The 17,127-nt window shown below is 40.1% G+C and overlaps 1 protein-coding gene across 1 annotated transcript in view; it reads right to left on the bottom strand.

Annotated features, from left to right (window-relative positions):
• Window positions 1–2,345: 2,345 nt before the first annotated feature.
• The window catches only part of LOC113457813 (rho GTPase-activating protein 7-like), a 190,508-nt gene continuing 175,726 nt past the window's right edge, over window positions 2,346–17,127 (bottom strand). Inside the window, exons 5-6 of the mRNA XM_026786862.1 lie at window positions 15,231–15,368; window positions 2,346–2,618 (exon numbers count right to left, since the gene is read on the bottom strand). Of these exons, the coding sequence (XP_026642663.1) occupies window positions 2,346–2,618; window positions 15,231–15,368 (411 nt within the window). The remainder of the gene's footprint in view (window positions 2,619–15,230; window positions 15,369–17,127) is intronic.

Here is a 17,127-nt window from a genome sequence, read left to right on the forward strand (position 1 = left end):
GTGTCAGTAAATGAAGCCCTGCTGGCACACAGCTACATCCGTTCCTTTGTGCTGGAGATGGAGCTCACAGCTGAGAAGCTAAAGGCACCAGACTCATTCCTCAGTATAGGGAAGAAAAAGAGTATCAAAGTATCTGGGAAAAATGACTCTAAAGTAAGATTTTAAAACAACAACAACAACAACAACAAAATACTTTAAAACTAACTCTTGCCCTGATAGGAAGGGTTTGTAGGGTGTTCTGGTCCTTATTTTAAGGCTGATGGAAAAAATTAAAAGGAAAATGGCAAACAAGGTCATCTTGATGAATGTTGGTGCAGCGTGAGGAACACAGGACCGGGGTTTGCTTTGGGACATAGGTGGTAAGGAGCTAAAGGGATGGTCAGAGCCTGGTATCTGGCAGGACAAAAGCAATGTTTAGCTTTTTTCACAGACCACTGTGTTATCAGTGACTGGTCCAGAAAACCAGAGCTACAACCAGACCTCAGACAAGACAAACTAGAGTGTCAGATATAGTCCTCGTGGCTGTATCAGAAGCAAAGTGACCCACAAAGATGGAGATGAAGTCACCAATGCTATCACTAATTGCCGCAAGCATAGGTGCCCTGTGTAATCCCCCGAGCATCTCCTGGGTCTGGTTTGCTGATTAGAAAAATGGGCTAGACAACATGGCTTTCAAAGCTAGTGTATTCAAGACTAACAGCTCTTGATCCGTCTGGTGAGTGCTAGGTTTGAGGAACATTCAGTTACCTCATGGAGAAATGCATGTGGCGAGATTTACCAAGTATGGAAGTCAGTCATTTTGGAAATGGATGCCCTAGATTATCTGGTACCGAGCAGCAACCTCCTGAGAGACTACACCACAGAACTGCGTGACCAGTCTAGTCCCGAATTTGTCAATCTTCAAGCCAGTACACAAGATGGATAATGTTCTTCTATGCCACTAAATTAAGAGTAACGACTTGTAACATCGCCATCTAATTAAAACAGCCTTCATTACCAGGAATTCAGTGCCTCTGTAAGACCCCAAACAAAATAAAGCCTTAAAAAGCAGCAAACGGTGAGAAAAAACATCAGCAGGAGGCAGTGATGCTGAGGGACCAGAGGAGGATGCCAGTAAAAAGTCAAACAGTGTGATGGGCATGTTAGTATATGCTAAAAGCTCAAAGAGAGCTGAATCCTGTGTCGTTTGACAAAGCAAGTCCTTCTTGGATCTTGGTAAAAGTTCAGCGACGTTGTTGCCTGTAGTGATGTAGAAAGTAGGGAATATACCCAGCCAGCTTAGGGACATAGCCAAGGGGATTTCCAGGAGATGGCCACATGCTTTGGAAATCACTGTCTGTTATTTGTACTAAAATGAAAGGCAAGAGGGAAACCAGAGTGGGGCTTCTTAAACTCTTCCCATCTGGGCCATTTAGTACCTGAACATCTTCATATGGCCCCATATATATATATATGAGGCATACAAACCAAACAGTTACCGATAATGATCATAAAACTGCTTAACAGCAATAGTTTGATATCCATATACTACTGGTCATTGTAAAGAGGAAAGCAGCTTACACACTAATGAGCTAGGCATGCCCTTTTGCTCTCTCTGGATATTTCATATCGCAGGACACAGTGTGTCTTCACAACTTTTCAGAGTTGTTTATGTGTGTGTGTGTGTTGTATGGTTTATGCATATGTGCACATGTGTGAGTATACATGGGTGTATGAGCCATAAGTATACATGCTGAGGTCGATTTCTTCCTCTGTTTCCCTCTACACCATTCCCTCAAGATGAAGTCTTTTTCCTTGTTTATGCTTTCAGCTATGTTGATGGCTTGTGTGCCCCAGAGAACAATCCTCCTGTCTCAGCTTCCTACATCAGCTATTGGCATAACAGGCATGTGGCCACAACAGCTCCTTTCATGGGTATTGGGGATCTGAACTCAGCTTCTCGTGCTTGCAAAAGAAAATGCTCTTACCCTAATATTTTTGTTTATTACTGTCCATGCTGTAGCGACTGCTTTGCGGAAGTATGTAAGCTAAGAAATTAGAGATAAATGTTTAAGGCCATTTCTGAAATTATTAGAAACTCTGCTCTCATCCAAAGCTAATCTTCATTTAAGATAAACAAGCAAACAAAGCTCAAGGCAGCAACTCAAAGAGCAATTTTAAAAATCAGTCCAACACAATGCAGTCTAAATGTATTGTGTGTTGATAGTTACATCCAAGACGTGACAGAAGGAAAACACCCAGTCCTTGCTCTCCGGTGAGCTGACAGTGTTTCTGTATGAGCACACAGCCTCGTGTGCACAGCTAGATCACTGCAGTTTAGCACGTCTCGATTCGGAACCAAGGAGTTACCAGCAGCGTCCACTGGTCACGTGCTGTGATGTCACACCCAGTGCACACACGTTGTCGGGCACGTGTGCGTTCAGAACCAAGGCTGCAGAGACGTTGTTAAATGTGACACAGCCATGCGATGTCGCAAACATCACACGTTCACCACACATGTCATTTTTAAATTTGCTTTTGGTTGCTGCGCATTCACAAACCGTTCGCTGCCCCTCCAGGGTCAGCGTCAGTTGTTGACTGAATCTGGAATCATCTGAGAGTTGGACCCCTGGGCAGGCCTGTGGGGATTATCCTGTTTGCCTTAGCTGAGGTGGGAAGAGCCACCCACTGTGGGTGGAGCTGTTTCTTGCCTGGGATCAGAAAATAGGAGACTATGTAAGTGGAGAGGGGGGGGATGCCAGAGTGCATTCTTTCATCCTCTCTTCCTTCTCCCTCTCTCTCCTTCTCCCTCGCCTCCTTCTTCTCTTCTTTAGTTTTTTTGAGACAGGGTTTCTCTGTATAACAGCACTGACTGTTCTGGAACTCACTCTGTTCACCAGGCTGGCCTCCAACTCCCAGAGATTCACTGGTCTCTGCCTCCAGAGTGTTGGGATTTAAGGTGTGCATGACTCAGCGTTTTAAATGTGAATTTAAGACTAGCTGCCCTAACTTCAAATCTTGATCTCAGATAAACCCCTTCTCCCTTAAGTTGCTTTCGTCAGGATATTTTATCGCCACATCAGGAAACATAACCATGCACTATGTTATTTAAGCATCTTTGCTGAGAGTCCTGAAAGTTCAAGATCCTAAGCAGGTAGTGAATAAGATGATGTGGGATGCCCGCAGTGATGGAAGAAGCAAGAGAACTTTCTTTGTGTTCACAGTTAGTATAAGTGGCATTCCCAGGAAAGCAACAAAACATAAACTGTTTGATTCTGGATGACAGGCCTTCCTTTGTTAGTCTTTATCTTTCATTGCTAACCTTCCTTGAATCATGGACACATAACATTGATCTATTACATTGTATGTAAATTAGTATTATTAAGTTGATTAAAAAAAGAAAACGTTTCGTTCTTGCTTCTGCTATTTATTTTCCATCTTCCTCAATGACTTGGTTGTTCTCTCAGCTTCCCAAGCGGTCCATCGTGGCCACGGTCAAACTCGACCAGTTCTGCCTCCAGTCATGTGACTGACCTGCATCTTCCTAGTCCCCTGCCCTTGTCCTTTTCAGGCCTTCATGCTCTCTGGCCTGAATTTGCACACCAGCTTCTTCTTGTCCTTTCCTTTGCTGGCTGTGATGACATGTTCCACATTCTGCATTCATTTTCCTGCACTGTTAGTAGGGATTCAGGTTCTTTAAATTAGAAATCAGCTTGGTTTCCTGTTTAAAAATCATCCATCCACACACGTCTATTCAAGTAGTGTCTTGTTTCTCCATTTCTGTCAGTCCCCCACATTTTCCCTTAAGGCTACTCTGGCCATGTTTTCTGCCTGTTACTGCTGCATGTACTGCACATTAGGTTTCTTAGGAAGCCCTGTCCAGATAGCTTTAGTGGATCTCTGATGGTTTTGACATGAGATTCCACACTCTCTTTACCTGGGGAACTCTTGCTGCTTGTTCCATTGTCACTTCCTCTGGGAAGTCTTAAGTGAAGCATTTTCTAAGTGAATTTGGTGATAACATCGATTTCTTATAGATAACACCATCTTTTCATAACCAAGTGTTCAGATAGCTGCTGAGTGCACCAGCTTGCACAGTCCCTGAAGGCGAAAGCCATGGCATGAGTGTCTCCATTCTGAAATTCCCCCCTCAGATCCCATGACTGAATTTCCCTGCCACTGTATGCCCTGTTGGGAAATGTCCTTGACCTGGAGACACTACCTCATTTAAGGTTACATGATTTTCTAGAGGCAGCCAAGTACCAAAATAGACCGGTGCAGGGATGGACAGCAACAGTCCCGTTCCCTCAGTTTGTGACAACTCCGAAGAGCCACCCCAGCTCCAGAGAACTGGGCTGAGGCTGCAGTTCACTGGATGCCCACTCACACCAACCCTGCCTCTGCTCAGCGCTGCCCATGTCTTACAGTGCTCATCAGTAAGCCATCCCCAGGCAATTCCTGTCTTGGGATTGGACTCCAAAGATTCTGACCAAACATCAAATATCACCCACTCATGATTTCTACTCAAGTGTCTCATGCATAGACACCATAACTTTATATCTTTTGGAGAACATACAAGAGTTTGGTCTCACAACAGTAGTGGTAAGAGAGTTCAGCTACATTAAAAGTTTAAATTGATTTGTTTAATTAAAAATAGGAGGTAGTTGCGTAGCTGATTAAATAGGCATGCTCATCGCTATAATTTGATCCTTTACCTTTTGATTAAGATAATACATTCAGTTATCTTATGCGTGAGATAATTAAACAGTATTAGTAAAAACTTTTCCTTTCACAAATTTGCTATGTTTGGTCTATATAACTATATGAGAAATATTGAAAATGGAAAAATGTTTGCAGAGCTTCCCAGCATAGTAATACATAATAATGTATTTGACACAGACAGAAGAGCTATATCATTGGTGAAATGTTCACAGTGTTTTGATGTATGCCCCAGATATCAAATACAACATTAAACACTTGGTCAACATTTGCTTGTACAACAATTTTAAATCAAAATTTTGTTTGTGCTGAGATTTAGATTTTCAGATGGGCATGATCCAGATGCATGTTATATATGCATGAAAGTTTTTAAGACTAAATAGAGGTAAAAAAAATTAAGACATTTTGTTAAAACTAGATTTTATTGCAAGATATAAGCAAAGCACTAAAAACTATCACAAATTATATCTAAAATTAGAGGTCAGAAGCTTTGAGGTCTCCAGGCTAGCAGCACCCTAGGCCATGGCTCAGTGCAGTTACTCTTTGGTTTGGTTGGTAGCCCAGGGTTTGTGACTCAGGGGTGAGGAAGCCTAGGGATGCACACAGAATGCTGCTGATGAGGAGCTTCCATCTCAGAGACTGCCAGGGCTCACACAGAAAGTCCACATCTCACCCCCTCTCCTATTTGTTTAGTCTGCTCTTTAAATGAAATTTGTGCTATGGATGGTTCAAAGCCCAATATTTCAAAACATAAAAATAAACCCTGCTGGGGGGGGGGGTGGTGGTGGTGGCAGCATTCTGTGATGCTCCAAAACACCCAGTGTGAATAGCACTGAATGATTTGCATGACTCTGCATTTCAGAGTGTGTCTAATTGAGTAAATGCCCATTTAGTAAATTGCTATGGCCTCTTCACAGAGAAGGCATCAAAATAGATCAACACAACCCAAACAGGAAGTGTAGCTAGCCATCCACAGGACAGAAAAGATAGTTGGCTTTGAGGACATCAGTGGATTTTCTGAGCCCCCCACTAAGCTGGTAGATTTTCTGAGTTACAGTATCATGTTAACACCGTGGGAACACGGAGACCCATCCAGAGCAGCAGGGGCAGTATCTACAGAGCACAGAATATGGATCTGAACACACACACACACACACACACACACACACACACACACAGAACCCGATATATAAGACACTCAAGTAAATATTAAGAACAGTGCAACTTCTCTCTTCTTCTCCTCTCCCCTCTCCCTCGCGCTCATGTACTGCCCTCCCATCCCCACCCCTTTTTCAATACAGGTTTTAAATATTTGCCAGGCTGCTCTTGAACCTGCCAGTCTTTTCTCAGCAATTCTCCTGCCTCATTCTCCCCAATGCTGGTACCACAGGCATGTGCCATCATGCCAGTGAGGGTCTCAGGGCACAGTAAGGATAAACAACACACGACTCCCTGCTCTTATAGTTCTGTTGTGTGATTTTAAATGTGCAGATTTATGGCCTTCAGAATACTAAAATGAAGGGGAGAGATTTTCAGTTTTTATGCCATCATTTAGAAATTCGGTATTTGGTAGACCCTGCCTCTGTGTAAATTTGGTCTACTTGGTACTGAATATCCATGTGGACTTGCCTGTTACAAACATTGCAAATAGCTTTCACTGTCTTGAAGCAGTGAGCACAGAGGCTGCCAAAGGCCAAGAATCATTTATCAGCCTGTTAGCATCACAGTAGAAAACATGGGAAGACACTGCACATATGATTAGAGCTTTGGGACAACCAGGTCAGTGAGGGAGGCAGACAGGACTGTGAGGATGGCTTATTGGTCTTTATTTCGGCTCAGAGTTATGAGTTATGATCCTGGTCGCTGTAATGTGGCAGCCTGGTGACTTGCCATTCCATGGTGCACAGAAATAACTGCAAGTTGTTATTTCTTCTGGGTAAAATTATGAACTGGATTTAAGAACTCACACTGGTACACAAGGCACCAACGTTTCTCACTGTTACAGTAACATGCAGACTGCAGTTTATCTTATCACATCTCTTGGTGTGGGAATTCCTTCTGTATATGTGTTGCTCTTATTGGTTAATGAATAAAGCTGTTTCAGCCAGAGACTTAGCAGAATAGTGCTAGGCGATAAAACTAAACTGAATGCTGGGAGAAAGAAGGCAGAGTCAATGGGAAGTCATGTAGCTGCTGGAGGAGACAGATGCTGGAATTCTGCCCGTAAGCCACAGCCACGTGGCGATACACAGATGAATAGAAATGAATTAATTTAAGATATAAGAGCTATCTAGAAAGACACTTTAGCTATTGTCCAAACAGTATCACAAATAATATAGCTTCTCTTTGTTTATTCCGGGTCTGAATGGCTGGGGAACAAACAAGTGGCCTCCGCCAATAATCTCTAGTTATAGATGCATCTCTGTAGTACTGTTCCCGGTAAAAGTGAGATGTGTGAAGATTGTTTCTTGACCTAATGAAATATACACAGTTCACACTGTTCCCCCTTTCTTGATCCATCTTTTAGTTTGGAGGGTTTTCTCCCTGTCACCTTATGCTGAGATCAATGCCAACCAAGCAGGAAAGGAAGAAAGATGCTTTTGTTAAACCACGACATCCATCAGTGGTGTAATTCAGAGTTTGGTATTAACCAGGACATGAAGGCACAAGTTTGACTCCGTCTTGGCAAACTGAAACTCCAAGATATAAAGTGAAAAGAGGTGTGTGAGAAGGCACCAGTGGAGGCCACAAACGCACTCCATGACAGCTTGTCCTGTGTCACTTGGAAACCCACCAGAAACTGATGGCATTTCTTATAGCTCACACACAGAGTGGGAGAATTTTGAATTGATTTTAAATATAAAAATGTGCTGAAAAATGTGCTTCTCAAAGCCCTACATTAGTAAAAGACATATTTAATTATTATTTACAGATCCAGAATATGCAAGTGGAATCCAGCATGGTTTTAAATTGTAGAATTCAAATTGTAAGCAATTTCTCATAATGATCAATGACTAATTTCATGTTTAGGAACATTTTTTTAGCCCTCCGTTGGAATAGTTTCTCTTCCAACAAAGCTGAAAATTCTGTTCTGTATTTCCTTTTCATAAACAATAATGATTTTCATGGACTAAGGCAAATATTTCTTTAAAATTCCACATGCTTTACATTATTGCATAACTATGTCAGGGCAGAATCGCCACATTAAAAAAAAACCCCAACATCAAAGGCATTTTAATAAGATGATGGCATTTTTTGGTTGAAATTGTAAACTGTACTAATTCAAATTTCTTGGTGTTTGAGATGTCTAAATAACCTTTCTTTAAAACTATGAATGTCGGGTGATGAAACGGTTAGGCGGGAAAAGACTCTTCATCAAGCCCAGTGACCTGAGCTTGGTCCTCAGCACTCATACGGTGGAAGGCGGGAACTCATTCCTGAAAGTTCTTCTTTGATCTTCCATGCTCACCTGGGCACACTCAGCATACACACTGAGTACACATACCTGCACACACAATTTTGTGTGTTACTTCTTTTAGTATACTATTTTCTTAGTGTATGAAAACTAATACTGTGTGACATTCTGAAATGATAGCTAAGTTGTAGCTGGTTTTTATTGCCATCATAACCTTTCCCTGGAGGAGTTCAGTAAAAGGGGTACTTGCTGCTGTCATGTGCAGAGATATAGTTGGGATTAAATAGTGGATGCTACTACATGAAATTACCAGTCTTGTTAAAAAGTCTACATGATAATAGTTAACATAAGACACATCAGGACCGCAAGGGGTGAACCCACATACTGAGACAATGGGGATGTTCTATTGGGAACTCACCAAGGCCAGCTGGCCTGGGTCTGAAAAAGCCTGGGATAAAACCGGTCTCTCTGAACATAGTGGACAATGAGGACTACTGAGAACTCAAGAACAATGGCAATGGGTTTCTGATCCTACTGCATGTACTGGCTTTGTAGGAGTCTAGGCAGTTTGGATGCTCACCTTACTAGACCTGGATGGACGTGGGGGTTCCTTGGACTTCCCACAGGTCAGGGAACCCTAAGTGCTCTTCGGGCTGAGGAGGGAGGGGGACTTGATTGGGGGAGGGGGAGGGAAATGGGAGGCGGTGGTGGGGAAGAGACGGAAATCTTTAATAAATAAATAAATTAAAAAAATAAGACACATCATGTTGTATAACCAAATATAGATATTGCTAAAATAGATTGGGGTTTAAGATTAAAGTTTTCTTCTGCAGAACTTGCTTTTCTCTTGTGTGCATGTCGGTTTAATCTCCCGTTCTTTGATCTGTGCACTGTAGACAACAAGAATGTCTATTCCTGGACTGTTCTGAGGCAATGAATTTGAGTAGCAATTTGTGGTTATATGAAAATGGCTAAAATATAAATTGGAGAACAACATAGCATGGATCATATCTTTTTTAGTGAAAAAAAGAAAATAAGATTATTCTAGTCAGTTAGTTAATGTATGTGTGTGTGTGTGTGTGTGTGTGTGTGTGTGTGTGTATGTGCAAAATGTGTGTACACATTTGTGTGTGTGACTGTGGCCATGGCTCCAATGCAGAGGTCAGAGGACAACCTTGGCCTCCTCTTCCAGATGTTTGAGATGTTCCAGATGTTTGAGATGTTCCAGATGTTTGAGATGAGATAGGGTCTCCTTATTGTTTATTTACTGTATACATCAGGTTGGCTGGCCTACAGCTTTTAGAAATTCTCCCATTTTTCACCTCCAATCTCTTTGTATAAGTTTTGTTATTATAGATGTGTTAGATTTTTATGTGGGTACTAGAAAATTTAACTCAGGGTTATATACTTATAGGGCAATTACTTTTACCCACAGAGCAATCTTTCCAACCACTTATTTGTTTGTTTGTTTGTTTGTTTCTTTATGAGACAGTTTCTCTATGTAGCCCAGGCTTCCTTTGAATTCACCTTTTTCCTGCCTCAGCCTCTTAAGTGCTGGAATTACTGGTACACATCCCCTTGCCTGTATTAAGATAGTGTTTTTAGCTGGGCAATCATGACTCATGCCTTTAATCCCAGCACTTGGGAAGCAGAGGCAGGTGGATCTCCATGAGTTCGAGGCCAGCCTGGTCTACAAGAGCTAGTTCAGGACAGCTAGGGCTGTTACACAGAGAAACCCTGTCTCAAAAAAAAAAACCCAACAAAAAAGATAGTGTTTTTAAATGTCCCTAATTTTTATAGAATACATTTTAATAAAAAGTGGGTCGATGAAACTTACCAATGGCATCAAAAGAAGAAAGGTATGATTAATACATATTTTTAAAAGTATCTAACATGCTGGAGTGATAGCTCAGAGATTAAGAACATTGTTGTTCTTGCTGAGGACCTGAATTTGGTTCCCAGCAGCCACATCAAATGGCTCACAACCGTCTTTGAATACAATTTCAGAGAATCCAACACCCTTTGGCTTTACACCCCCCCACACACATATAAATAAAACAATCCTTAAAAAGTGTCTAACATCCATAGCCATCAACAAGATGCAAATTCAAACCACCTTGAATCCCATGTCTCCTGAGAACAGCTATCAACAAGGAAATTGACAGGAACATTTGCTAGTATGTGGGAACAAAGGAAGACTGGTTCTATAGTGGTGGGATGCAAACTAGTCAGTCATTATGAAGATCAACATGGAGGTTTTTCAAACATTTAAAACTAAAATCACCAGATGATTCAACAGTACCACTCCTGGACATCCTCCCAAACTCCCAGTTTACTGCAGAGATACACATATTATACTCGTGTTATTGCTGTTCATTTCATAATAGCAAAGAAGAGGAACCAGCCTAGTTGGCCATCAACAGATGAAGGGATAATAAAATTGTGGTCCATTTACACAACGGATTTCCCTAAGTTTTAAAGAAAAAAGAAAATTTCAGGAAATTGGACCAGATCTAAGAAGTATTCTATTAAGCAAAGCCACCCAAATTCAGGGAAAACAAAAGCATAAAACCAAACTTGTTCTCTATCATATGGAGATCCTAACTTGTGGTACCTATGGCCATGTATGTGATTATATGCATATGTGTGTGAAAACACATGTGAGCAAAGCTTTCAAACTAAAAAGGAGACCAAGGGAAGGTTAGAGGTGGTGTTGAGGGGGCAGGGTGGGAAGCGAAAAGAGGGCATAAGGACCTGGGGGGCATGAGATGGGGGAATGATACAAGGTCTGGGGAGGGATACAGGCAGAAAAATCAACCACAATGAATTTGTTTGAAAAATGCCACAATAAAACTTAGTGCTTTGCAGGTGAATTACAAATATAAAACTAACAAAAGGTCAATTAATGAAATAAGAGTAAGAAACGAACAGACCCCAACCAATCAATGAGGCAGCATTAGATATATTACGCATATTCGCCGCCCCTCCTTTACCTCCAAACATGAACAACCTTTAGAGAGAACTACATTGACAAGTGAATGTCAGACTGGGAAGGTTATTATCTGATTCTATCACGACAGCAGTGGGAAAAGGAATAGGGTATATGAACTGGCCTCTCATTTGACCTCAGAGTGAACAGCTGTGCTTTGGGATCATGACAGGCAATTTTCCCTCTACTGAAAACTCAAATTAAGCAACGGTCACCAAAGCAGTTAAAATATTAAGATTGGCCATGCATCGGCCATCCAGAAATAAGCATGGACTCACAGAGTGGGACACACTTTTAAGGCTTTAATATGACCATCTCCTTTCAGTTTTGGGGAGGGTCTGTTCTAAATCTTTCTTCAAAGGAGTCAGGTATATGACCAGGTGGGTATCATCCTGCCTGCCCTCAGTTCCCACCCCTCCATGAGTTGATGCTTTTCACATGGTCTGTTTTTATCTTTACTTGACTCATAATCAAAATCCTGGAGATAGAGTTCAGCTCACTGAATTGGAGCAGTTGTTACTGCCTTGAGCTGAAGGAACCTATAGATGGCCTGTTCATTCCACAGCAGTTACAAATACTTAAGGTTAATTATTTCTCCTTTTTGTGATAACCCCTAATCACAGGATGGCTATTAACTCCAGTACACAGTCCATGCTGGTGGATTCCCAAGGTCCCCTAGGTTGTTTAGGATGTACTGATTAATTCCAAAGGTCTCAACCTGCTTAAAGGATTCTAGTTCCTATCGCCAGTATCAGAATCTTTGTGGCACCAGGCAACTCAGAAACTCCTTGCTGGGAGATGAACATAAACCACTATCTCATATTCCCAGTCTTGCTGCTGTTTTCAGTTATTTGCCCAGTACAATTGTAGAGTGATTCTGCTCCCCCAGTTACACATTTTAAAAATAAGACAATGTCTTGTCCTGTTATCTGAGTCTTAGCCTTTTTTAAATAAAATCACAGATCTGCATTTTAAACATCCTTAAGGTAAATATCATCATCATCATCATCATCATCATCATCATCATCATCATCATCATCATCATCATCATCATCATCATCATTATCACCACCAACAACAGCAACAGCAAAAAAGGTCTGAAAAAGAGAAAACTGAGATAGTTTCCAGTGACAACATATTGGTTCTCACTTTCATTATTATTGTTTATATAGTCCTGGATATCGTAGCCAGGATTAGGCAAGAGAAAGAAACAAAGGAAAACCAGCCAAGGAAGAAAAAGTGAAGTTATCCTTCTTTGAGGATGACATGATTGTTTATGGAGAAAACAGGATAATCTGCACCAAAAATGTTTAGAATTAATAATTCAGTGAAGATGTTCAACATAATATCAACAAACATTTTTATGTATCAGTAATAAATGACTGATTTTTTAAAAAGAAAATCTTCCTGAAGAGAGATGAGGACTATACTTCTTTTGGGGTATAATGATAGACATTAAAATTTAGTTAAGGTTTATGCTAGTTTAATAAAGTGGTGGTTGTAGGTTGCTCTCCAAGATTCATAACTTCGTTAGCTTTGGGCAATTGGTTAGGTGGTCAGTCACAGGCACACGTTTTCCTCCTGTTGAGTGGCTCGTAGTTTCCATTACAGAGCTGTTAGCTACCACTAGGGTGTATGCCACTACTGAACACTTAGGATTATCACGCATATTAGTTCTTATTGTGATGTATAGGCCTCATATCTGGGTAGGATTGTTGGTGAAATATCATTTAGAACAGCCTTATCCAAAGTCTCACACAGATACATTACTCAGAAATAAATTTTACTAAAGAAGTAAATGAGGGCTAGCAACTTGACGTGTCGGGTAATTTCCACCAAGGTTAACAATCTTAGTTCAATACCTAGAACATAATTGACAGAATGAAAGAACTGAGTCGTGCAACCTGTCTTTTGATGTCCATTCCTGTGCATATGCACACACCCACACAAACAGACAAATAAATGTAACTTAAAAATCGAAAAAAAAACTTAAAAGATCTCCATAGTGAAAATTTAAAAACAATGGAAAAATTATGAGACTACATACAAGAAAACAGACTCAACTTACATGCTCATCAACTCAAAATATTGCTACAATATTCATCTGAATCCCAGTTGGTATATCTATTTGGGAAGGATCAGGAGGTGTGGCCTTGTTGAAGGAGGTGTGTCACTAGGGGTGGGCTTTGAGGCTTCAAAACCCAAGTCTTTCACAGTTAGCTCTCCCTGCCTTACGGTTGTTGTTTCAACATGTAGGGTCTCAGACAAATGTCGATTATGGTGATTTGATCATGGCACACTACATACATACATCAAATTATATTATACCTCACAAATAAGCACACTTGTCAAACAAAGTCTTAGAGAAGATGTTAAATGAATTTATAAATGGCTGCAAGCACCACTTGCTTTTAATCATGTAACTTTCAGAATCCACAATCCAGACCCCAGCATCACCCTGTCTCTCAGAATTTGTCTTGACCTGGATCGTAGTGACATGGGCTTACAACTTTGCAAGACTCTAGATTTCTACAGATTAGAAAACCCATTAACCCCAATTTTAGTACATTTTATTCCATAAATGCTGTACTTCCATCAAAACATAAGCTGAATAAATCCCACCAAATTGAACCATCAGAACCTATAGTGTCCAAATTCAAACATTTTCATGTAACATCTTTACATTAAATTATGCATAAAGGATTGAAGTCATTGAAGACACAAAGACAGCAAGACAGGGCTCTACAGTATGTTAAAGAATCTCTGTAAAATGGTAAGTCAAGAGTCTTTATCATTAAGTAAAAGAACAACGTTCTGTTAGAGTCTACCTATTAGCAATGCTACTATTGGCAGTTATTTTACTGTATCCTAAACCGGTATTGTGCACATCTTTTATTCCCTGCACATATAGCACACTCACAACACTGAAGCATTTTCTTTTTTTGCATTTTACTGTTTAAGTACCTGCCCCCTTTGATAAAATAGAAACCATTTAAAGATGTGAGTAATGTATTATTCCTCTGAGCCTTTTCCCCCCCAATTTGGCATAGTGCATGGTATGAAGTAGATATTCAGTAGATATTATTATCATCAAATAATCCAGACACAAATGATAACAGGCAATTAAACTCCTACCTATGTAAATACTAAGGACAGGCTCATCTACTATGCCAACAGTATGTTTTGAGTCTCTTTAAATCCCAGTAAATGTACCACATCTTAAGCTCAGAGTATTCTTTTGGTCCCATTTTAGAACTGCTTTTATTTTAAAGACAGGAAAACAAACAGTCCAAACTCATTTTTTCTGTGTTAAGCTAACATGGGGATTAAAAAAATAATACGGCTCTGTGATTTTCACCCAAGTAGGAGAGGCTATTTTGGAACTGTGTGGACTTTAGATATTTGAAGCAGTAATTACTTCCCCCATAAATGTTACCTTTTAGAGTCAAATACTATTTTCCCACTGCACTTCACATTTTCCTTAAAGGAAAACATGTTTTATTCAGAGTTGACTGTGCTGTGTTCCTGTGTGCGGAAAGTCTCCTTTCCATTTGTGTAGATGGCTTTGTAAGGTCTGCCAATCAAGGCAGCTAGGAGAATAATTTACACCCCATTAAATATTAGGCCTTACATGTTCTATATCATTGAATACCCACAAAATATGATGATCATTTATACATCTGTACTTATGCATATTATTATATCATCTCAGACAACATTTTATCCATCCATCCATCCATCCATCCATCCATCCATCCATCCATCCATCCACCCATTCATCCATCAACAAAGCTTAGAGATTTTCTAGTGAGTATGTGGTGTGATCAGGGTAACAACACCCGAGAACTCACCTCCACATTTTATATTCTTAGCTGTTTAAAGTTGTGCAACAGAATTCATGGAACATACTTTGCATAATTATGGATTCAGGGCTTTCTTTAGAGAACTACTTATGTAGCTATTTAAAAAAATAAACAGGATAATTTTTTTAGAGTAATGATATACCAAGTTGATGCAGATAAGAGTCCAATAGTCTTCTTTCCGCACTGAACAACACATTATCCATGCTTACCTCACGTTCAACAACATTGGCTGTATGTCTGGGATTTTTTTTTTTCTACAACTTACCATTGCCTTGGGTTTTGTTCCAGAAATGCTCTCTGGAGTGGACCATGAATCGGTGGAGTCAGTGTAAGAAGACAGAGTCACCTGCGTCTGATTTACTGAGATATTATCTGTCCTGCTTGCCGATCCTGATTCCAGATCCTGTTAGAGAACAAATGCATGGCCATAAAAAAGGGCACAGAGTTGAACCCTACGCGCCTATTTCCTCCCGCCAGCAGTCCTCCCTCCCATGTGACTTCCAGTAGCTCACAGCATCCCAGAGGCAGAAAGGTGAGGTGCCTTCCAGACTTCCTTGCAAGGGCTTGTGAATGCCGCATGAAAACATGTTTCCAGTCTTAGCTCACCATGGAAGTAGTGCTTTTCACTATGAAATTACAAACTATCGATAGCGTTGAAACTCATTTTCTGCAGATGGGATGTAATATGAGGCAGTGAACACGTAAATGAGTATGAATAGTGATTCTGCTTTCTTTAAGCAGTGTGTCTGTGTGTCCATCTGTCCATACAGGGCTGTGTGAAGTACAAAGTTGTAACCAAACTTCTTGTGCTTGGAATGACTTCAAGGTCAGACTACTTTATGACTTTCCATAGAAGACAAAAACCATGTTTTCTTCTAAATAAAATATGGCTCACTTGAATTTCAAGTTGAATTAATATGAAATGGATACCAGCAAAAAAAATCAGGTAGTTTATAAACATTAAATATATAGCCATGAGTAATAATGCATTTAATTTACCTTTTTATAAATAGCATGGGTATTGTGCATTTATTTTGCCCATCCATGATGTAATGAGGTAGTTAAAAGGGTACTCTTTTATTTTCTAACCACACAATAATAAGTACCAGGTGACCCAGATACTGTAAAGATTGAAAAGTAGTTTTGATACTTGGAGATGTGTACTATTTATGCCTTGTTTATTGTCTTATATGAGTGTTGAAGGAAACAGAAGAGTCTCAACAATGGCCAAGCATATTCTGGGCTAGATCCATGCATTTCTGCTTATGTATGTTTTTTTCTTTTGTCTCCCTAACCAGCTGTTAGTTAAACAGTTCATCTTTGTGTGGTCCTCTCTCTCTGACATGAGACTACCATTGAGAAATTAGACAGTTTTCTTATGGTCTTAGGTAGCCAGTTATAAAGCTGAGATCCAAATGGACCTTCAGTCACTAACATTTGCAATGCTTCTCCTAACCTATTTTGCTTTATTTCAACTGATGATGAACTGAGATCTTAGAAACAGATGTTATGTTTATAGTGGCAACAAATATGGTAATAATTATGGTTATAGTCTATGAGATAGTTTATGAAATACTAAAGTCCAATTTACAACTTATGTAGAAGTGCAAATCATAGATATGGACAAATGACTCGATCATCATGTATATTAACTCACGTGTTTGGTTTATCTTTACTGCATAAACCCCAGAGGGCAGGGGGTAGCTTACTTTTTGAAATGAAGTTAAAAAACATGGTGTTTTGTAGAAATCTCTACTGTGGTTTTCTATTTAATATATGGGGACTGAAAAATGATGGCTGGAGAGAGAAGAGAGAGATTAAAAAGCGTGCAAAATCATAACAAACCACCCCCCAAAACTTAAAAAAAATTTAATGCTTTTAATCCCAGTACTCGGGAGGCAGAGATAAGTGCATCTCTGTGAGTTCGAGGCCAACTTGGTCTACAACAGCTAGTTCTAGGACAGGTTCCAAGACTACAGAGAAATCCTGTCTCAGAAAACTACTACTACTACTAATAAATAATTACTAAAACATATATTAGACACCATAAATGGCCAGGAGGTACCAAGTCCTAGGGCCTCATGAAAAATAAGATATTTCTGCCTTTAAAACAATGAGGACTACTGAGAACTCAAGAACAATGGCAGTGGGTTTTTGATCCT

Source organism: Microtus ochrogaster, linkage group LG7_11 (assembly GCF_000317375.1).
Source record: "Microtus ochrogaster isolate Prairie Vole_2 linkage group LG7_11, MicOch1.0, whole genome shotgun sequence".
NCBI lineage: Eukaryota > Metazoa > Chordata > Mammalia > Rodentia > Cricetidae > Microtus > Microtus ochrogaster.